Source organism: Peromyscus californicus, unplaced genomic scaffold, assembly GCF_007827085.1.
Source record: "Peromyscus californicus insignis strain IS unplaced genomic scaffold, ASM782708v3 Scaffold_9__1_contigs__length_137607984, whole genome shotgun sequence".
In the NCBI taxonomy this organism is placed as follows: domain Eukaryota; kingdom Metazoa; phylum Chordata; class Mammalia; order Rodentia; family Cricetidae; genus Peromyscus; species Peromyscus californicus.
In genome coordinates this window covers 100,875,593-100,899,244 of record NW_026294617.1, presented here as the reverse complement: position 1 = coordinate 100,899,244, position 23,652 = coordinate 100,875,593, and the positions used below count along the sequence as shown (strand labels likewise).

General features: G+C 40.0%; 1 protein-coding gene across 3 annotated transcripts in view; it reads left to right on the top strand.

The window, feature by feature from the left end:
* Ndst3 (N-deacetylase and N-sulfotransferase 3) overlaps nt 1-23,652 on the top strand; it is a 154,820-nt gene that overhangs the window by 2,809 nt on the left and 128,359 nt on the right. For all 3 annotated transcript variants that reach the window (XM_052730197.1, XM_052730198.1, XM_052730199.1), the window contains exon 2: nt 11,421-12,560. In XM_052730197.1, coding sequence (XP_052586157.1) covers nt 11,580-12,560 — 981 coding nt within the window. In that variant the 5' untranslated portion in view covers nt 11,421-11,579. The remainder of the gene's footprint in view (nt 1-11,420; nt 12,561-23,652) is intronic.

Sequence of the window (23,652 nt, the reverse complement as noted above, 5' to 3'; positions counted from 1 at the left end):
TATTTTATGTGTATGAATACTTTTCCTGCATGTATGTATTTGTACCATGTGCTTGACTTGTGCCTGTGAAGGTCTGAAGAGAGCATCAGATCACCTGGAATTGGAATTACAAATGGTTGTAAGCCACCATGTGGTTGCTGGGAACTGAACCTGGATCCACCACAAGAGCAGCAAGTGCTCTTAACCACTGAGACATCTCTCCAGCTCTGATTTATACTTTTGTATTATTCTAAATATTTTGATCAGTTTCATGCAACTTATATGGCTAGAAAGAAGTTTAGCCCTATTATGATTAATGCCCATATAACACACAATTTCACAACATTTCTCAAATTACTGAGGCTATAATTGCTGAATACCTGTTGCTAAACCAGAGTTTATAAACATCCAGCATCACAGACCTTAACTGCAACCCTTAATTGTCTCAATTATGGCATCCATTTTATATACAGGCCAAGTTTCAATCCTTTTGTTTAGTTGCAATGCTTGTAAAAGTCACAGTAGACTGGATTCCAGTCCTGGCCCTGCCGTAACCAAGTCCCCAAAAGGCCCTCTCTGGCTCTGGGATTGGTTTTGTCGCCCTTGTAATCATCTCAGAACCTCTTCCCTGGCCTTCTGTCCAGAGCTGTAGAAATCCTATGAAAAGCCATCAGAGAGTAACACAAATCTTAACTTGTTGGAGAGTTATTTTCTAGAGCTGTTAGCAGTTAAAATAACAGTTACAGCCATTTGCCTTATACAGTCACTGTTGACACACTTCACATATAAAATTTTAATATGTGCAGTCTTCATGAAACCCCTTTCAGCTCGATACTATTCCCATTTAAACTGAGGCACTAAGAGATGAACTATGTAAGTTTACACCCCTGGCCAGCAGTGGAGCTGGAATTCAGTCTGAATCTAGCTTCAAATGAGCAAGGCAGTAACCACTGCTCTGTTCTGTCAACATCTCTGCTATCAGCTGTGCCTGTTTGATATGCCTCTTGCTATAATGTAAACAATCCAGGTTCTTCTCCAGCCATTTCATACCATTCTACCCTAGCATAGGAAATACGGCATTTATAAGCTATCATTCAGAAGGTATTTGCTGAGCATGGGTTCTGTACCAGACGTAAAGCAGTACCCAGGATGATTAAATGTAGCCCGTTCCTTAATGAAGTATAAACAGTCAAGTTTAGTTGCTATTCTAACTGCTTGGTGCCCACAGAAGAAGAGGAAACTTTAATCTGACTTCATTGTGGATGAATTTCTAAGCTAGAGCCATGGGACCGGCACCCACACCCTGTCAGAATTCCCTATTGCCTTCTCTAGTCTTCAGTTCCTACTTTGGACCCACTTTCTCTCTCAAGGTTGACCATCTGCCTTTTCCGGTTTATGTAACCTACCTAAGACATAGCCCACAATCATACAGTCAACTACATTATACAGCCAAACCGTATCTTGTGGGAAAGACACCAATGACTCCCCTGCTTCTCAGATATGTTATGAACAGATCACATGCTTAGTGCGCTGATTGTGCCTGCCATTAGGTGCATATTCTAGCTCCACCTAAGAAATAACAGGCAGATGTTCTTCCCCTTCAGCTTTACAGGCAGGCAGAACAGGCAGCAAACCATAATTCAATGTTTTTCTTCTCTGCCTTGCTCGATGGCACAACTCTGAAGGAAATAAGCTAACTATGATCTTCCCTTCATGACTTCTAAATATGAAGAGGATGGGGACATTATGGTAGTCATTTTCTTTTTAATTTACTATACAAAGCTAATGATCCCAACCGCAGCTTTCCTCCCATCCTTTTTTTAAAGCCCCTGTTCCAGAGACAGAGTGTGTTCTTGATAGTCCTCCACAGAAATCAATTTATGTGCCTACCACAGCAGGGTTCAATTAACATGACACAATTTCCCAAATTCTTTCCGAGAGACAAGCATGTTCGTTGTCAGTTTTTAATACTGCTAAATTACTCTTAGCATAGTCAGTAAAAAGTAGTTGAAGGCTCCCAATGCATTTTCAACACATACATAATGAATTTGAGAAAGAGGAATATTGTTTAGACTCCAATGTCTTTCAACTGTGTAAGAACCTGTGGCTCCTTAGTTACTAATACTCATTTTCTAGATGGCCATTTATTTTAACATTTTATGTTCTGCCAATTTCCACACAGTTCTATTCCATTTGAGATTGATTTTTGCTTTAATATGATGATAGGTGTCAGTGGAAGAGAAATGTTACCTTGGTAAACCAGTCCTTCTTGTGGATATTGTAGGACCTTACAAAATGTTTGTATATATTCAGTTCCTCCCTACATGTTTGGAATGACTTTGTTATTCCAAAGATAGTTACACCTTCACTTTTTCTTAATGAAAAATAATTACAAAATGGCTAATATTTTCTTTGTGGAATCTTTTTTTTTTTGATACACCCAAAGAAACTCTAGCCACACTAAGTTCTGCAAAATGTCAGAATTGACAAATAGAATCCAAGTAAGAATCCAAGTGAGAGGTACATTCTGTAGGTCCTGATTTATGGCTCTGGTCAAGATGGTCATTGCTGCTCTCAATGTTTATATTATTGACCTGACTGTTTGAGGCCAGTGTGATTGATAGTTTGACTTGAGTATTGCCCTAGTTTGTGAATGAGCTGCTATTTATAAAATTGAGTAAAGGCCCCTTTTCACCCATTGAACAAGTATTTAATGGGATGTTCTTCTATTAAGAACTGTTTTTGTAGTCACTGAGAACAAAGTGAACCATGCAAGTACTCACAGATGTTTCTCCATCTATGGAAAACACTACATAGAACATCACAAGACTAGAAACTGTGGGGTGTGCCACAGAAAAGGTGCAGGGCAATGGGAAGATGTTTCATCAGCGAGGCATTGCAGATCTGGGATTGATGAGTGACCTCTATGAGCTGAGACATTTATGCTTAGAATTAAGATGCAGCAGATGAAATGGAGAAAAAACTTCCAGACACAGGCAATACCATGTGAAAAGACCCTGAGACAAGGAGATGGTCTCTTTGGGAGAGTAAGAGAAAACCCACTTTACTGGAGTGGACCACACCATCTGATCAAGCAATACAGGTCAGAGTAGGGTACTAACCACACAGGGCCTTGTGGCCATGTGTAGAAATTTGAATTTTAATCAGCAATTTTTGCAGCCGCTGATAAAACTCCAGCTCTAAAAAACAATTCGAGTTCCACTTTGATGCCACATGCAAGAAAAGTAGTGGGGACTGGTCACGCCTGTGCAGGGTTCTTTGCATGATGGTTTCATGTCTTCTGGATGAGGAGAGATGTACCTGAATGAAATGAGCTTGGGGAAATGGAGTTGGAAAGGCGTGGTTTCATTTATATATGCTGGACTGGAATGAAAGACTGTCAAGCATGAACCATTAGGTGCTGTGTGGAGACAAAGAGGAAATCAGGCTGTTGTGGATCAACCTTTCATTTTAGAGGGAAACTTAAGTGGGGGTGTTTACAGGCAAGTGATATAGCAGAATGTTCTAAAGGGAGAGAGGCTTCTTAAGACAGGAAGTTAGCAACACTAAGTTGCTTCAGGAAGTCCATGAAATTGACCAAATTCACTAGGACCCTCCCTCTTTCAAGAGTACACAAATGATAGACTTCCAATAGTCACTCTCCTCTGAGAAGACAGGTTTCAAAGAAGTCTCTCAAACAGTCCCAGCCCCTGGAAGAAGCAGAGACCAGGAAATCTGCCTAGAAAAAAACAGATGAGTGGTACAGTCTAGAAGAGGCTTAGACCAACTGGGCCACCTGGAATGGACACTCAGCAACCTGCTGAGCTGCCTGCAGGTTGTACAGTGTCCTCAAGGCTGTCAGCCCTGCTGATCTGTCATGTTGGGGTGGGCTTTGGTGATGCAACCATCTTTGTGTCATTTCTGCTTCTGTAAGTAAGTAACCCCTCACCCCTATTCCTGTAAGTAACCCCAATAAAACTCAGTGGTTCACCAAAGTGGACTTTCATGGTGTATTGACTAGTTTTGTGTGTCAAATTGACACAAGCCAGAGTAAACAGAAAAGAAGGAGTCCCAGTTGAAGAATACCTCCATGAGATCCAGCTGTAAGGCATTTTCTCAATTACTGATCAATGGGGGAGGGCTCAGCCCAGGTGCCATCCCTGGGCTGGTGGTCTTGGGTTCTATAAGAAAGCAGGCTGAGCAAGCCATGGAGAGCAAGTCAGTAAGCAGCACCCTTTATGCCTCTGCGCCTCTGCGTCAGCTCCTGACTCTTGAGATCCTGCCGTGTTTGAGTTCCTGTCCTGACTTCCTTTGGTGATGAACAGCAATGTGGAGCGTGTAAGCCAAATCAATCCTTTCCTCCCCAGCTTGGTTTTTTATCGTGTTGTTTCATTGCAGCACTAGAAACCCTAACTAAGACAGGTGGTATCCGTACTTTGTCATCAGCTTCCTATCTGGGATGAGTAAACATTTGTTCCTATCTCCCCAGGGGGGGAAAATCATCACACAACATAGACAGAAGATCACAAGTTCAATTTTGAATACGTTGAGTTTGCTTTCAAATGATTCCATTGGAGTTAACTGGCTACACAGTTGATGTGACTTGATATTGCTACTTTATCAAGTTTCTGGTTGTTTTTGAAGAACTAGGCCTTAGACTGTGGGTGTCTGGGATTCAAATAAACATTTGGAATTTATTGGAGAGTAGATGGTAATAAAAACCAGGGAATGTGTGACTCATCTAAGGAAAGAGAGGGTGGGAAGGAGCCCATGGATGTGGTAATGTGATGCCTCTGATTGAGCCTCCTCTTTGCTTGGAAACCCATGTGACTCTCCAAGGGTTGGTATCTGTGCATGCCACTCCACTCAAGGTGAAATGTGTGCAGCTGCCCTTATGGTGCTCAGTGAACTTTAATTGTCAGATATTTCTGCCATGGTTCATTTCTATATCAATCTTCCTAATAATTAAAAACAGGTTGCTTTGTTTATTCGTCCTCTGCGTATCAGATGCTATTCTAAGAGAGTTTAATGGTTTATATTCCAGCTTCTCTAATCGTAGGTCATGATACTATATGGGATTGAGATAATGAATGTGGGGTTGTGAAAAATTCAACAATAGTAAGAGGTTTCTGAATGTGCAGTGACCACAGGTTGGCTCACAGTCCAACCTGTGATGAAGCTGAGGTGTGTCTGGTGGTGCTAGCCCAGGCTATATCACACAGCTTCAGACCAGCTTTGGTTCAGAACAAGCAGCAGGCAGTGCCACCTGTGTGCACAGTGATGAAGCCTGCCGGAGAGGCTTCAGCTCAAGTTTGGGAGCATGCAGACGAAGTTTTCCGCTCTTAGGTACAATGTCTAGTTACAGAAAACAGACTAAATATTTTCCTGCCGTTATTCCTCAGCATGTACTATCAAGTTAGCATTTCTTTGGATTTCATTATTTTAGATTGTTGAGCTTTTAAAATTGCTGTTTGAGTCGCTGACTTGAGCTTCATAAAAAAAAGTTGTTAAATTAATGTAGGCTTAAGAATAGAACATAATTTTCAACAATTTCTGAAATGGCTCTGAACATGCTTCTGACATTTTGTTGCTATGTATTTATGCAAAGCAGTATTCTCGGCATTGATGATCATAAAATCAAAGTATTAATCCACTCTGAAAAGCTAAATATGCTGTACATTCTGAAGCATCAAAAGTTCAGCAATGCTTAATTCTCTGTATGAAAATAAATAAGAACATATATTTGTTAGTATACACATTTGCTTTAATGTTTAAGAAGTGGTAAAACCATATATGTATATATACATATATATATTTACTCCATAAGTTTTTTAAAAAATTACTTTATGATTTGTCACCAATAAGTAATAAATTTGTATATTAGTTTACATACCTATATGCCCAGGGTCACATAAAAGTTTCTTGAATGAAAAAAGGTTATGAGAAAAAAGGTTAAGAAGTCTTCTTTAACACCATTATCATTCAGAACCCTAGCATATAAAGTACCTGGGAGAGCCACAGCTGAGTCATCCATGCCCATTGCTTCTCTATTCACAAAATCTGGGGAATGGAATCAGTCTAGAAGTGTGGTACATATGTACAATGGGATTTTATTCAGCTGTTAAGGAAAAATGAACATTTCAAGAAACTGAATAGAACTGCAAAACACTATATGTGATATACCCAAGGCTCAGAAAGACAAAGAGAATCTACATACGGGAGAGAACACAGACTAACTCTAACTCCTGGTATGGTATATCTAGGTGAGGGTAAGTGTGGGTAATGTCAGAAATTAGAACTGGACCATGAGACGGGAGAGAAGGAGGCTTTGGGGCAGACAATAGGACAAAAGTAAGGAGAAACACTGGGAATAAAGGGGTACAGAAGGAAAGAGGGGTGGGTCGATAAGGAAGGACTGGGGCGGTGGAATCAAGCAAAATGAAATATGTCTGAAAATGTCACATGAAAGCTTGTTATAGTGTAAGTTAATTTAAAAAATTAATATGAACGATTAAAAGCAAACTCAAGGATGTACCAACCACAGTACCACTGCTTCCGTGTGAGGATGCTGTATCTAAAGTGTCCCTCTCCTACATGTCCCCAGCAAGAGAGAGAAGGCAACATGCTGTAAGTCTCTTTGGTGCAGGCTGGCAGCTCATCTTGCCCAAGCTGTGACATCTTGGGCCTCTTGCTCAGTCTCTAGAGAGTCAGGACAAGGTCTGCACAGGCCAACTGCTCTTAATACCTTTGAGGCTATTGCTCCAACTTCCTGGGTGGTACTTCCTTCAGGATGGCCTACAGAAGAAGCTCCTGAAGTGGAAATATGAAGCTGGGCCAACCTTCCTGTACCTGTGTTTATTCACAATGCTGCCTACATAGTTTATTTTCCAAATGTAACACACATTTTTAAATGCCATTCAGCCTCCTTTCCTCATCCTAAAATGACTAGGAAGCATAAAGCCTCACAGCCATCAATTCTGTAGTGCTGGTGGAGACCCTGGCATGCTGGTCAGTATGCTTGTTTCTTTAGGTATCACAGAACCCCTGAGAAGGAGGAAATGCCTGTAATTTCCCATGTATTTGTGGGAGCATTTCAAAAATACAGCGTATAAAGTGTTTTCCTATTGATCTTGGTTTTTAAAACCTTTTCTGTGAAAAATAACAAGATACCCTTTGCCTTTGAAAATGTCAGCCTAACAAGGAACAGACACAGTGAACAAATAGTTTTGCCAACAATATTTTAGGAAGATTCACATTGAAGGTTCACATGGGGGATGGTCTGACCTAAAAGGGAAAAAGGCTGGCTAGAGCTGGGGTTTTCCTGAGGAACTGGGTTTGTGCAGCTTGTTGAGATTTCAAAGATTCTCTTGTCTTCAGTCCATCACTTGACAGTGCACTGCTCCTGTGCATGCGGTCATACAGCAGTCACCCTGCCTGGCTGCGTCTGAAATGAGCAGCACCAGCTCAAGCCCATTTCCCCTCGAAGCTTTGTGCTTCCATCGCTGACCTGACATCTTTAGCTTTCAATCCTCAAGTGCGCCTCTACTCCAACCATGATTTCTGCTCTCCTCCCCCGGGTTTCTTCATTCGCATTCTCCCTGATGGCCACCTTAGTCTGGACTCGGATCTCTTCCCATGGAACCGCAGCAGCAGCCCTTAGCTAGCGCGTCTCTGGAGTCTTCGCTCCGTCCTGTGTGGCATAGGCAGTCTGTCCTTTCACTATTGCACGCTCACTGCCCCACTAACTGCTTGTGCACACTCTTTCTGCTGACTTTCTGTCCAAGTAGTCTAATGCTATTTCTGAGTTGAAAGACATGCGTTAATCTGCTGTACTTTTTAACCAAGTGTTATTTCCAATTTTATCGCAGTACATGGTGTCATAGAATTAGTTTATTCTCACTCTTGGACAAACACACTGTAGTCATTTGGTTTCTTCTGCCTGGCCAGAGATTTTTTTCCTGGCATTCCCTTCCATTCTCACATCTATGCCTTCACCACTGTGTTAGGTGTTCCTTAGGTGCTGTGGCTCCCGGGAACTGTCACTGACTTCCCCGTGTCTCTCTCTCTCTCTCTCTCTCTCTCTCTCTCTCTCTCTCTCTCTCTCTCTCTCTCTCTCTCTCCCTCTCTCTCTCTCTCTCTCTCCCTCTCTCCCCCTCCCCTCTTCCCTCCCCTCAGAAGATACAAAAATGTCTTACTTTTAAGCACAATTTACCATATACGATAGAGTTGGCTGTTTTCTACCATAAGTCATATCTTACCATGCGTGACATGGTGTTGGCTGTTGTCTCCCAGGTCTCATTGCTGTCGGTGAATCCATCTTTACAGATGCAGTGATTGTTCCTAATTTCAGTTCTGTGCTGTCTTCAGCATTGACTACAGCACTAATCTCAAATTAGTTTTTCAGTAATTACCTCATGGCTGATTGCAGAGCAATTTGTGGGTGGTTATTTTTTTTTTGTTGTTGTAATAGTTTCTCTCTCTCTCTCTCTCTCTCTCTCTCTCTCTGATGATTTATATCGACATTTATCACATGCCAGGGAGTTATGATTGCATTTACTCCACATTCAATAAAGCAGACATCCAACATGAAATCCAGCAATTTTTAGCAACTATAATCATTAATAGTCATGGGTAACCTTAAAAGATACATTATGACATTAGCATGAAGTAGAAGTGTCTAATAAACCTACAGGCACAATGAGCCGTTGAATTTAATAAATTCTACCAACAGTCACTTAGCTTATTTAATGCTGGGAACAGGGCTGCAATGATAGATAAATGAGGATTTAATTCTGCCTTCTTAAAGCTTCTACCCCAACAAGAAGGATGAGTTAAAACAAAATGTTCATTATTATGGTAGTTAGTACAAGGGAGAGGATTTTGTCGTGACCATGTGTTATCTACTGAGTCTTTGCAAGTTTGAAAAGTCAGAAAATTTGCCAAGAGAATTGTGTGGGCAAGACTAGTTTTCCACATTTACCTGTCCTAGGGATGGCTCATTCATGACAGACTCAGAAGTTGATATCCTTGCCTCTGCCTGTTCCTACAGCGCCATGCCCTGAAAGAGGGGGGACACCATCAGTTCAGTCCATCCTGAAGTTTTCACAAGTACAAGAAAAAGCATGGGACAGGAAGTGGCTGTTTGTGAGTCCACACTGAGGCTAAAGTTGGCCATGGGCAAATGAGGCATTTGTTTGAAAAGATTTGCATAGAAGCCAGACATGGTAGTTAATGCCTATAATCCAAGCACTGGAGAGGCTGAGGCAGGAGGATTCAGAGTTTTAGAGATCCAAACCAACCTGGCTACATAATGAGAGCCTATCTTTAAAAAAAAATAATGGTTCAGAAAGCAGGAGAGTTTTCACTTATCCATGTTAAACTAACTCCTGCCCTTGGAAATATAAATAGGATAACCTTTGATATCGGAAGGAAATTTGGAGAATTGGATGTAAAAGAAATGACTTTGGCATTTTATATCTACAAAATCTAGTGAAAACGGCCTGTCACTGCACTTAAGGATTTATCACTCCCTATAATTTGCATTAGCAGTGTGTAGTCACAGTTAATTTTTGAATACTTTTATCTTATTTTTCTACTTTCCATTCATGGCTTTTCCCCAATATTGTGCTTACTCCTATGTCCATAACATTTTCTAAATCTTATATATCTATACAAATTACCCTCCTTTCAGCTTCGGCCCAAGTCTTCCCCACTGTGCCTTTCATAGACTATGTCCCACTTGTCATGGTTTCTTTCCTCTCTTATCTCATTATAGCCTCTAATCCACAGCCGCATGTTAGCATTCTAGTCACTGTATCCTCTTCATAATTTAGAAGTTTTTAAAGACATTTAATATGTTGAACATGTATAGTTTAAGTAGAAAGAAAGATAAGTTCTCCATAAATACTTGAATGAATGACACAGATACCCCAAGTATTTGAGTAATAAACTGCAACATGTGATTTATAAGATAAATTCATAAATATCTTGTACTTATATCTCAATATGTAATTATTCATAAAGATATAAATATTATTCAAATTCTGATTTGCTGTTTATTTCCTAGATAAATACTACAGAATTTTAACCCTGTGATTCTTAGTGACTATTCTGGCTTCATCATTGTATCTGAAAAGTACATGATAGAAATATTGCTATTAAGAAACAAAGGAACAGCCCTAAATTCATTGTAACTATCAAATGCAAGATTTCCCACCACTGCTTGTCCCACAGCTATCTGTGAGCACACCATGAAGACAATGACACAACTTTTCTTTAATTTTTTTATATTCCTCATGGAGTGCTGGGACTATAAGATCCTACCAAACATGTGCTCTAAAAATGTACTTCTCTGCTTATTTTTCAAAGTAAACAGATTTTCAGAGGTTACTAAGACTTGAAACTATTGGAGCATAAAGCATTTCATGGCATCGCAACTGTTTTCATGACATTTTTATCATGCCTTTATAGTACTGTTGATGTAATTACTGAGCTCAAAAAGCAGAAGCAGATCACACTGAAACATCTGGGCAGAGCTACTGTGGGGCACATGCCTGAAGGAGGGCATCTTGCTCCAGACCTGAAGGAACCCAGCAGAGCTGTGGTGCTCATGCCTGAATCAGGCCATCTCCCTCCAGACCTGAAGGAACTTAGTGGAGCTGTGGTGCACATGCCTGAAGCAGGGCATCTCACTCCAGACCTGAAGGAACTCAGTGGAGCTGTGGTGCACATGCCTGAAGCAGGCCATCTCACTCTAGACCTGAAGGAATATAAGAAGCTTTGCACTCCTCACACTCACTTCTCAATATGGTTGTTACAATGTTTTAAATCTGTGTAATCTGAAATAACCAATTGGGTTGCTAGGCCATCTTTGCATGTAGAAAGGATTTTTCTAATGAAAGCAGCTATTTTTAGAGGATAATCTCTCAAATGAATTGTAAATGTAGGTACAATGACAAATTTCATTACATTAAGAAATTTCTGAAAAAGAAAAAGACCACTGTTGTAATTTTGACACTTAATGATATATGTCCACATTTTGTAAACCTTTAATGCATGTAATTCAACATTCACAGTTTGAGTATACACTGCAAGATATGTGTCTATGTGACAGGAGCTACTGCATATATTTGAGAATCTCTGTGTTACTGTCAGAATTTGATGCAAAGCTTGGTGAGTCTGGGTCCTTGTCAGCCCAGACACTTGTTTGGTGTTAGCAATAGATAGTGACTCTGGATTGAGTGGAGCCCTCTTCCTCCTTCTGTCCCTCACAAGTCCTCATCCACAGCTGTAAGAAGAAATCAAGATTTTCTAATGTCACTTACACCAACGGATCTGCTTATAACCCGCCATGCAAGGTAGCCAGTGTGATAAAAACTCACTCATTTTGATACCAAAGACAGAATGTTTTATACCCTGTCCTATTTTGTTCTGTTTTTCAGACTGTATTTCCTGTGAGTCCTGACTGTGTAATCCAGATGTGCTGCAATGGTGACATAAACTATTGACTGGACCAGGGGCGCGGCTGAAACTCCATCCTTCCTCCTATTATTTTTTTTAAATGGTGCTTCTATTGGAATAGTCAAAGAAGTCCACCCAACATGAGTTTTATCATGAAACTTCACAGACACTTTCAGAGAACACTGATTCTGCTTGCCACTTTTTGTATGGTAAGCATTATTATCTCTGCTTACTACCTGTACAGTGGCTACAAACAGGAAAGCGAGCTCTCTGGGAGGGCCTCAGAAGTGGACTGTGGTGACCTCCAGCACATACCATCCAGGCTGATGGAAGTGAAGAGGACAATGCTTTCTGATGCTTCAAGGACAGATCCCACAGTCCTGGTGTTTGTGGAGAGCCAGTACTCATCCCTTGGCCAAGACATCATTATGATGCTAGAATCCATTCGATTCCACTATCACACTGAAATCGCTCCTGGAAAGGGAGACCTTCCAGCCCTTACAGACAACGTGAAAGGCAAATATGTTCTCATTATATATGAGAATATTTTAAAGTATATAAACATGGACTCTTGGAATAGAAGCCTCTTAGATAAATACTGTGTGGAGTATGGTGTGGGTATCATTGGATTCCACAAAACCAGTGAGAAAAACCTCCAGAGCTTTCAGTTCAGAGGTTTCCCCTTTTCCATAAGTGGAAACCTGGCAGTGAAAGATTGCTGTATTAATCCTCACTCCCCATTGCTTCGTGTGACCAAATCATCCAAGCTGGACAGAGGTTCTTTACCTGGAACTGACTGGACAGTTTTTCAGATTAACCACTCCACCTACCAGCCAGTGATATTTGCCAAAGTTAAGACTCCAGAAAACCTTTCTCCACCCATCTCTAAAGGTGCTTTTTATGCCACTATCATACATGACCTGGGGCTTCATGACGGGATCCAACGTGTTCTTTTTGGCAATAACTTGAACTTTTGGCTGCACAAGCTCATCTTCATAGACGCCATCTCCTTCCTGTCGGGGAAGAGGCTGACATTGTCCTTGGACAGGTACATCCTTGTGGACATTGATGACATATTTGTGGGGAAGGAGGGAACAAGGATGAACACCAATGATGTGAAGGTAAGGCCCTGTTATCTCAGAGTTCCCCAGTTGACATCTTCCCCAAGGTAACAGCACTCCTGTCTTCCGTAGGACTGACTTTTCTAGGACATGGGACTTCTGTTTCATCAAGAGAATTTGGGAGAAAGTAATGTAATTGGGTTACCCTCATCTTATATCACCTAAGTTCCTAATATGTTTCAGTCTGGATTGGGAAAAATGAAGATTATATTAAAATATTAAGTGTGGTGAGATCCAGAAATGGTTTTCTATGTGTACTTATAGCTGAAAAATAGAAATTATTTTTGCTTAGCTGCTTTCTACAAGCTGTCCACTTAGAAAACAAAGGCATCCATTAAAATACAAAGCCAAAGTGAATCTGTTTGGCTGGGACAATGTACACACAAGTTTTTGGGAATTACAAATCTCACTAAGGAGCAAATTCAGATATTTTAGAAAGTCTGAGGTGAGGTTCATTTTACTAGCCATGGAAAACTATGACGTGACTGTGGCAGCAGGTTTATTCACATGGAATCATAATGGCTTAGCTCCTTTCAAGGATACTTCTGGCATTCACCCGATGCCACTGTGCTGCGTGTAAACCACATCCACTTCTCCCTGTGTGAAACTGCTTCCGGTCAACAACAACAAAAAAAAAGTATTTAATTATGGTAGAATCCACTGTGTTACATAAACAGTGAGTTATGTAGCAGTAAGAAAGACAAAGTTGAAATTATCTGCATTTGTATTACTTTCCCATTTAAAAATGGGACTCTATCTCTGTTATTTTACTCTATCTCTGTTATTTTGTTATGTTAGTTCTCACAGATGGGAGAGCTTTGGGTACATAATTTTCATTCTTTACAGCGTTAGCCTTCTAATAGAATATCTATGACTATAGCACATATCAATAATACTACTTTGAGGAGATAGCCCAGTTGGTAAAAGCAAACAGCCTGAGTGTGACCCCTGGACCTTCCTGGTGGCAGGAGAGATCCTGAAAGTTGTTCTGTGACCTCCACACGTGTACACATTCACACACACACACACACACACACACACACACACACACACACACACACACACGCACAGAATAAGTAATTGAATTTTGTATAAAAAGATTGTCTAGAAAATTGCATCTTTTTTTAAGCCATTAAGTTTCTAACAAATAGTAAGTTTCATCACACCATTTAAATAAAGTATCAGTGCCAGAGAGAATACTCTTTCCTATAAGAGAGTGTAGAAACTGAGGAAGAAAATACTTTCATATTACGGCTGTGGTTTCTAATTAATTATATTTATTAAATTGTGTTTAAATTTACATTAAAGTTTTTGCAATTTACTTTTGAAAGTATAGATCAATTAAAAATAAGCTGCTAGATTAAGCATTTGTTGGTATGTATTTATAGACTAAAAACAATATTTAATTCTTCCAGTTTTCCATTTCTAATTACTACGATAAAAAAGTATATATAATTTAACACTTTTTAAACTGCCAAAACTACACTATTAGGGCATTTAAAAATGTGCCAGGTAAACTTGTGCATTCCAGTGCATCCTCCTGCATCACTTAAAAATATCCTGCATCACAAAGTGCCTTTTGATCTGGCAGGGTGATGTGTGCCTATGACCCCAACACTCCAGAGAATGAGGCAAGAGAATCACAAGTTAGAGGCCAGCCTGGCCTATCCCGGCAAACCAAATCTCAAAAACATAAAGTACCTTTTGTGCTTTATATGTTGACTCATGTTTTAGGGACACAGAAATTAAAGGCTTACTGAGCACATTAAAGAAAAATGCAGCGTGTGTACCTTATGGGTTGATCATAGTTACAGGTGACTATGTTTGCTAAACTCCCTGTGTGTTTTTTTAAAACATGTTTTGGACTATTTGGGTTTTTAAACTGCTTCTAGACTGCCTATGTTTCAAAACACTAACTCATTGCAGATAGCTATGCAGAGGACATAAGCAAATTCATTCATCCTTGTGTTAGCTACTGTTGTCACTGTGGCAAAATGCCCAACAAAAACACTTTCCGTAAGGAAAGAAAAGGTTATCTTGCCTAATAGTGTGAGAGTCCAGCCCACCATGGTGGGGATGGCATAGTGTCAGGAGAGGGAGGGAGCACAGAAGCTACTCTTGTAGCACAGTGAGGAAGTAGAGAAAGATAAATGCTCGGGCTCAGATGGCTTCATCCTTGTTATTCAGTCTTGGATCTTAATTTATAGAATGCTGCCATTCACGTTTAGAATGAGTCTTCCAACCTCAGCAAACCCAATCTAGAAACTCTGTCATGGACATGCCCAGAGGTTTGTCTCATAGATGTTTCTGGATTCTTTCAAGTTGAAAAGCAATATTAACCATCATAATTCTGTATATAGTTTCCCTTAGGTTTTATGTGTACAAGATTAAGCACTTTGGAAGAGCAAGCATCTACCTGTTCATTGCTTGGTGTGTTCATATCATGTCAGTTACCAAACATACTAATACAATAATAAAGTTAATGAAGCAGAGTTGGGGAGGATAAGTAGTGTCATACTCAGGGTTGGTATTGCAATGAGGAAACACCATGACCAAAAGCAATTTGGGAAGCAAGGAGCTTCTTTCATCTTATAGTTTATAGTCCACCATCCAGAGAAGTCCTGACAAAAGCCTCAAAACAGGAACTGATGCAGAGACCATGGAGGAGTGTTGTTTACTGGCTTGTTCTTTATGACTTGCTTAGCCTCCTTTCTTACAGAACCCAGGACCACCAGCTGCCCAGGTAGGCCACTACCAACAATGAGCTGAGCCCTCCAACATCATTGATTGAGAAAATGTACTACAGCTTTGCCTACAGGCCAATGTTATGGAAGCATTTTCTAAACTGAAAGTTTCTCTTCCCAGATATCTCTGACTTCTGTCAAGTTGACAATAAACTAGGCAGGACAAGTAGATAGATTGCTTGCAATATGGTAAGGGGAAGGAATCAGTATGGTCTTATGTAAAACTTGCTGCGGAAAGTACAATAGTACACCACCATTTCCCAGAAATTAGTAAATGTGCGTGAAAAGCTTGAAGTCAAAACTAGAATGATGCCATGGCATTAATTCAAACAAGGTTGAAATTTCCTGAAACTAGGGAATGGGAATGAGAGTGGAGAAGTGAGAGTAATTTAAAAATTATTCAGGACATAACTGAACAATGTAGTAATTAATTGGTTAAGTGGAGATGAAAGATTACAATCAAGAAAAGAATTTGAATTTTTATCATTGGTGAACAGTTGTAGGGAAGACCAATAAGACAGAGTAAGAGTATGGTAGCTAAGGTCATTCCAGATTATGAAGAAAATTTCAGCTTCCTGGAAGCCCATTCTCTCTGTTGCGTCTTTTAGTGACTGATGTCCATTTTTGTGTTAGTTTAGAAGCAGGTATCTGATGCTAATACTTTAAATTTGCTAAAACTATCTTATAACTGCATTTAAGTATTTTAATGAACACACATTCTCCACTTGAGACGTAACTATTAGCTCAACTTTACTATGGTGTGTGTGTGTGTGTGTGTGTGTGTGTGTGTGTGTGTGTGTGTGTGTGTGTGTGTGTTGGCCTGTGCATGAAAGTTTGGAGGCCAGAAGTCAACTCTAATTATCTTCCACTCTCCATCTTATCTTTTGAGACGTGGTCTCTCATTGAATCTGGATTTGGCATTATAGTTAGACGAGCACTTTCTCCACTGAGTGATCTCCCCAGCCCCACTTGATGTGGATTTTATATCTATTTTTGTACTGCTCTGATTCCTTAAGGAGGGAGTGGAAAGGTTGGTGTTAGCAGAGAATGTCTGTTTAATTCTCCAGTACTAATGAGGGGTTATACATAGTCTGTTGCTCTTCTGACAGCTATTGCTTCATGTATTTTGAAAATAGTATGTGCATGTGTCACAAATTATATTTTCATTTGGTATTTTATCATTCTGTGACTGTTGTTTTGAAAATTCAGTGACATTATTTGCCTTTACACTCATCTTGCCTAATATACATCCCTGTGCTAGGCTTTGGGTTTCTACTTAGAAAGTGTGCCTTATCCCATTGCATCTCGTTCCCAACTACCATTATGTACTTCCATTGGCTACTGAGTTGCTCTAGATGTCAATATGCTATTGTTTAAACCCAGGTGTTAGACATTATTGTCTCACTGCCACCAAAGCTCGGTTGGATTAGCCAGGACTCTACATTGCTAACCATTCTCCTTTTCATATAAGACTGTATGTGTCTACCCCTGTTCCATTTTAACTTTTAAGTTACATTTTTTAACTAGTGTGTGTGTGTGTGTGTGTGTGTGTGTGTGTGTGTGTGTGTGTTTGTGTGTGTGTGTGTGTGTGCGCGTGCGCGTGTGCGTGTGCATGGACGTGTCTGCATGTGTTGTGTGCATGCATGTATCGGGGGACAACTTCCAGAAGCTTTCTTGTTTTACCATGTGGGTCCAGGGAATTGAGCTAAGGTCTCCAAGCTTGGCAGCAAGAGCCCTCACCCATTGAGTCATCACCTCCAGTTTTAATGGTGCAGCCCTCAGTGTATCATTGAGATCATGTCCTTTCTCTACTCCAACCAGTTCAGTGACTTCTAGAACAGCTAGAATTCCTACAGTCTTTCACACTGTTCCTTTATCTTCCTGATCGCACATCTTCCTCCTGTTTGCCTTTTTGGTATGCCACTTTACTAAAATGCAGCTGTCAAGAGAAAAATATTTCCTCCTCTGTTTTCCTCGCTGAAGTATCTCCTTTACCTACCTGGATCATTGCTTATTTGGTGTGTGAATGAGATTTTGGCAACTTCTTCAGAAACCAACAGATATGCTAGAGAAGTGTTATGCTAATATAACTCTTTTTCAAACACCCATCAAAAATTCTGGGTGCCTTTTCTAAGGTGCATCTTTTAGAAACTCTTTAATGAAGCACCTCCCATGTTACAGAATACTGTCTTCATTTACGCCATTCCTTAAGTGAATGTTCTGCTGTGTTGAAATGTCTGTGTGATAAGCACCTGCATTTTTAAAACTTCTTCTCCTAATGGGGACACAGGACTCCCCTCCTAGTCACCTAACATTTGTGGAAGTAAAATTTGCCTAATTCCACTCCCTCCCAATTATTTTATTATTGATATAAAGTTAGGCAACGTGTAACTGCTACAACACACACAAGAAACCACTTCTTCCTTGCTTTCCTACTTTGGTGGAATATTTACTTATAAACATGATATGAGATCATAATACATATGAAAACAAATAACTTTCCATATCATTTTCATGTTTAGATCTCCATAGTGCCCTAGTAAATACATAGGTATTTTAAGAGAATAAAATTGAAGAAATCCATAGATTTCTGCTGCTTCCAACCTTGGTCAGAGAAACTTTTTTTGCAGTGGATAGTGATTAATTCAGAGATGTATTACCGTACATTACTGTTGTAAGCTCTGGGAGTAAGTCACGTGGAGTGCTCAGCCATAGATGGGACATCTATCAACTCCTGTTCACCTCTCCAGTCAGAGTAAGAAGAATGTCAGAGCTAGAAGATGGGGAGAGGAGCTGTGCAGTGCTGTCCTCTAGACATAACATGGCTTTGTACACATGTTTTATTGAAGAAATTTAATATAACCTGGGGAAATCAGAGGTTATTTAACAAAGAAAAAAACCTCATATTTATAATTCATATGTGCTGGGTTCATTTTGTTAAATTTGTTGCTGCATTTTAAGAAAGTATCCTCATTGTAATTAATATTAAAGAGTGATTGTCTATGCAAAGACATTCCACAAGAATGCATTCTAAATGATTTAAAGAGGGCAAAATTCTGCCACAGAATGATCAATAATGAATAAACAGTATTGGGTGGTTGGTTATATTTTTTTAAGATTTTTATTTTATTCTTTGAAAATTTCATACATGTAAACAATGTATCTTGATCATAGCCACCCTTCCCTCTCCTTTCTCTCTCCCCCAACACTCCTCCATCCCATCACCCTCCTAACTGCATGTCCTTTTTTTTAAAAAAAAAAAAGATATTTAGTTTTAAACCCACCAAGTCCAATTTGAGCTGTCCATTTGTGCACATGTGTGGGGTCATCCACTGGGTCATGGCCAACCTGACAGCAGCCATACCCTCAAAGGAAAGTGGTTCTCCCTCCCCTAGTATCCATATGCCAAGAGCTCTTCAGTGAAAGGAGGGACTTGGAAGCCCCTCCCTATTCTGTGCCTGAATTTTTAGCTGGTTTGATCTTGTGCAGGTCTTGTACAGGTAGCACAGTGGCTGTGAGTTCGTGTGTATGAAGCTGTGTCATGTCTAGAGGATAGCACTGCACAACTCCCCTCCCCATCTTCTACCTCTAACATTCTTCCCACTCTGTCTGGAGAGGTGAACAGGAGTTGATAGATGTCCCATCTATGGCTGAGCACTCCACGTGACTTACTCTCAGAGCTTACAACAGTAATGTACAGTAATATTTATCTCCGAATTAATCACTATCCACTGTAAAAAGAAGTTTCTCTGACCAAGGCTGAGAGCAGCAGAAATCTATGGATATAAACATAAATTTTTAGAAGGCAGCCTAATAATGGTGACCATTAAAAACACATCAATAGATTCTGCTCTAGGGCCTGTAACTTCCCTAGACATGTGTTTTGACCAAGTTTATAGTACAAGGAATGAATTTCTTCCTGTGACTCAGGCTGCAAATCAAATCATGGAATCAGTTGGTGACCCCCACAGTATTACCACTATCTTGCCTGGCATGCAGGTTCCAGTGTTGGTTAAAACTGTTAATAATGTGCTTTCTTCTGAAACAGCCTGCATAGCACTTTCTAATGCTGTAGAAGCTAACCAGCAAAGAGAGACTTCACTGTTCAGTTCAAGATTAATTTATCTAATAATCAAATAATAATAATAATAATCAGAGTGTGCAGTCTCCAACTATATAGCCTTAACATCTAGTTATGATGGGAAACCAAGAGCAATGGCAATGGAATATACTGTTTTGGTGCCATTGGGGCAACCATGACCAATAACCCATAAAGAGGCAATCTAGGCCTGGCACTGAGATTTTTATTTAATAACCCATTTCTTCTGGGAGAAGTATTGTATACTAATTTTTAAAGCCTTAATGTCCTGGATCCTTCCTGAGGATGATTAGAAGGGCAACCACAGATGAGACCAGAGTTTATTGAGACAGGGGCTCACATATTAGACTAGTAGCAGATTACATGGGGAAGACTCTGAGTAAAGTTTGTAGATTTACAGTTCCATTCATAAAACCGTATGTATACACTGGGCCTGAGAGATTGCTCAGTGAGTAAAGAAACTTGCCCAGAAAGCCAGACAACCTGAGTTAGAGCCCTGAATCCTATGGTAGAAGGAGACAACTAACTCCAGGAGTTGTTCTCAGACCTCTACATGCACCCACACACATGCACACACAATAGTAATAAATAAGATTTTTAATGCACGTGGATTCTATCTGAGTGCTGTAGTGGGATTTCAGAAGATACACTAAGAGGTAAAAATAGAATGTCTTTTGATAAAAGAAAGTTAAAAGATCAAGAAGAAAACTTTACTATATGCAGGTACTGGATTATGTCCTTCTCTGGGTTAAGAGTGTTTGTTTCTCCTATTATATGATCCTAGATAGTAAAATATACAGTGACTATCTAATATTTGTGTTTATGATGTATACTGCCAGATCCATAAATGACGTAGTTAGTTACTTCCAAAATAAGTAACCCCTACTGAGTATTATTTTAGTTAGGTTTCTATTGCTGTGATAAACACTAAGGCTGAAAGCAAGTTGGTCAGGAAAGGGTTTACTTCTTACAGCTTTACTGAGGGAAGTAGGTACTCAAGGCAGGAACAGGGAGGTGGGAACTGAAACAGAGGCCACGGAGAAACACTGCTTATTGTCTTGCTGATTCTCAGAGCTTGTTCAGAATACTTTCTTATACAACTCAGGACCACCTGCCCAGGAGTGGTACCATCCCACTGGGGTGGGATGTGCCTGGGCCATCTTACACAAATCATCAATCAAGAAAATGCCCTGTAGACTTACCTACATGCTAATCTGATGGGGGTGTTTTCTCAAATGAAGTTTCCTCTTCTCAGATGACTCTACCTGTGTCAAACTGACAAAAACTATCTAAAACACTCACACACACAATCATTTTGTGTTTTGCTTTCATCATTATTTAATTATCATGGAAACAATATAAACTACTATAAGTAACATCAGTGCATATAAAGAAACTGAAGTTCATAAAGTCTCATTAAATCACCTAGAACTAGCCTATTTGGGAGTTTGTCCTATAGGACACACATACACACATAAATAAATAAATAAATAAATAAATAAATAAATAAATAAATAAATAAATAAATAAATAAATATTATATGATTTGGGATAATCCTGCCATGCCAAGTTCCTAACCGTAATCACTTACATCTACAAAAATCTCTTTTGCTGTGTAAGACACACACCCATGGGACCACGTAAGATACATATCCATCAGGCTATATAAGGTAGAAAAGAAACATTAATAACATATATCTGACCTGATAATTAATCCAGCTATCTAAATCCAGAAATAATAGCAAATAACTGGGGGAAGCACCAATTAATGAGCATCTTAACTCTCTGGAGGCCCACCTGGGTAGCAGGGAGCCCGCTTTAAACTTAGTTGAAGAAATGTAGCTATTCAGAGATTGGGTGGGAGCCATTACAGCAATGCTGTTTATCAGCATGCTGGCAGCTTCCAGTGTCATGACTCTTAGAAGTGTATCTGAGACTAATTAACACATCATTTTAAAATACGACTGTCCAGTTTGCTTTCTTTTGCTACGAAAAAAAAAAAAAAAAAAAAAAAAAACACTGACCAAAAGCAGCTTGGAGAAGAAAGAGTGTAGTTGGCTTACAAGTTACCTGGAAGCAGAGACCATGGAGGAGTGCTGCTTACTACTGTGTTCTCAGCCTGCTTTCTTATACCACCCATGGCCACCTGCACAGAGATGGCACCACCCACAGAGGGCTGGCCCTCCCACATCAATCCACAGTCATGACACCCCGCCCAGACTTTCCTCCAGGCTAATATGGTGGAGGCGACTCCTCACTTGAAGCCTCCTCTTCCCAGGTGACAAAGTACCCCTCACAGCAGCCTGTCGGAGCTGACACTTCTCTAAACCTTGATCATCACTGTCATCGTGTTTCTTGTAGCTTTCCTCTCATTCTTAGACTCCTGTCCCTGCATCCACCTCACCTTCAGTGCCGTTGTTTTCCTTTATATTAATTCCTTTTCTTTCCTGGCCTCTCCCTTTGCGAGGTCTGCATTCACATCACCCTCTTGGGGCAGCAAAGCTGCCGTCATCCCTCTATGAAAATCCTCCTTTGAGCCTCTGGATTCTCTGTCCATCGACTACTGCTGCTTTCTCTTCCTTGTATTTGCATTTTTATTCTTTTCATGCAATTATCTACCCTTTTTCTTTGCTTTATATATACTGAGTAGAATCAGCTTTCCACAAAAATAAAAGTATATATTGCAGGTAGAAATTAAACCAGCTGGTTAAGACAATGAATAATGACTTATCCAAACTAGCAATAACAGCAACAGTGATGAATCCTTTTCTGGTCTTCATCTTGGATTCAACTGTGTAAAAAATACCAGGACAAGACCTGCTCTAGTCACTCCGTTTCTAGTAATCTAAGGAAAAAGTATTAGACCTCACATAGAAAGACAATGTACTCTTGATAGTCTAAGGAAATTAACTGATTGATTTTCACAGTAAACTATGCAAAGGCCAGAATTGCTGCTAGTTAATATTCATATACTAGCAGATGTGTGTTTCTGAGATTCTGAAAGTACCTTTAGGAAATTTTGTATAACAGTTTTAAAAATTATTTGACAAGCTATGCATGGTAGTTCTCACCTTAATCTCAGCACTCAGGAGGCCGAGGCAGGTGGATCTCTGAGTTTGAGGCCAGCCTGGTCTATATAGAGAGTTCCAGGACAGCCAGGGCTACACAGAGAAACTTTGTCTAGGAAAAAAAAATGACAATATTAACAGAAGCAAGAAGGATTAAACCTCATCTTAACTCTAGTATAGAATTACAATACAGTCAAAAGATGTTTCTATAACTTGCTAACCTGCTTTAGAAATACAGTGAGCATTAAAAGGAGTGAAAAGGAGAAGACTTTTCCCAGTCTGAGCTGTCTTTGCTGGCATAGGACGCTGCTGTTGCTCTAACTGGAAGGCAGATAACAGCGGAGAAGGAAAAGTGTGGTTTTCATTCTGGCAAAGGTGGCATTCCAAAAAGCATTGTTGTGGTAACTTCAGGACCACCAGCCAATGCTCAGTTCCCATTTTCAGGGACTGAAACACTCTGCTGCTCATTACACTTGAAAACCGGTATTTCCCTAAGTGGAATCTGTCTCTAGTGGATGCTACTGACAGGAAGCTGTTCAATCCACACTTCCGGGGAGGAGTTCAAAGCCCCAGCAAAGCCCTTCGAGGCGGTATCCAGTAATCCTCCATGTGGAGAGACATCCCATAGCTTTGCTTTCAGGCCAGCAAAATCCTCTAGATTGCTTCTCTGTATAAGTGAACGCCTGTCAGGAGCAAAATCATTGTTGACTTTCAACTACTCTCCTTCACGTTACTCAAACAAAACACATTCGACTGCTCAAAACTGGACTTTTACTGTGAATAAGACTGAAACAGAGACAAATTTCAAGCCACCATTAATGAATTGACTTGTAATTAGTTAAGAAGCAAAATACAGGGTTGTTTGGTTTCTGTTTTTGTTTTTCTCGAGGAAATTTGCTGCTAATTTCATCATAATCTTAGCCATCACTTCTCTTATGGATGTTTATAGTTATCTAAACTTGTCTATAAATATTATCACACTTAACCAATATGCATCTGTTTCCATAGATGCCCAAACCACTGGAAAAACAATCACTTAAAAATGACTGTTTCTAAAAGCAGATATGGGCTTGGGGTGAAAACTCAGTAAAAGGCTTGCACCAGAGTTCAACCCTCAGCACCCAGCGTAAGAAGCTGGATATGGCCGGGCGGTGGTGGCGCATGCCTTTAATCCCAGCACT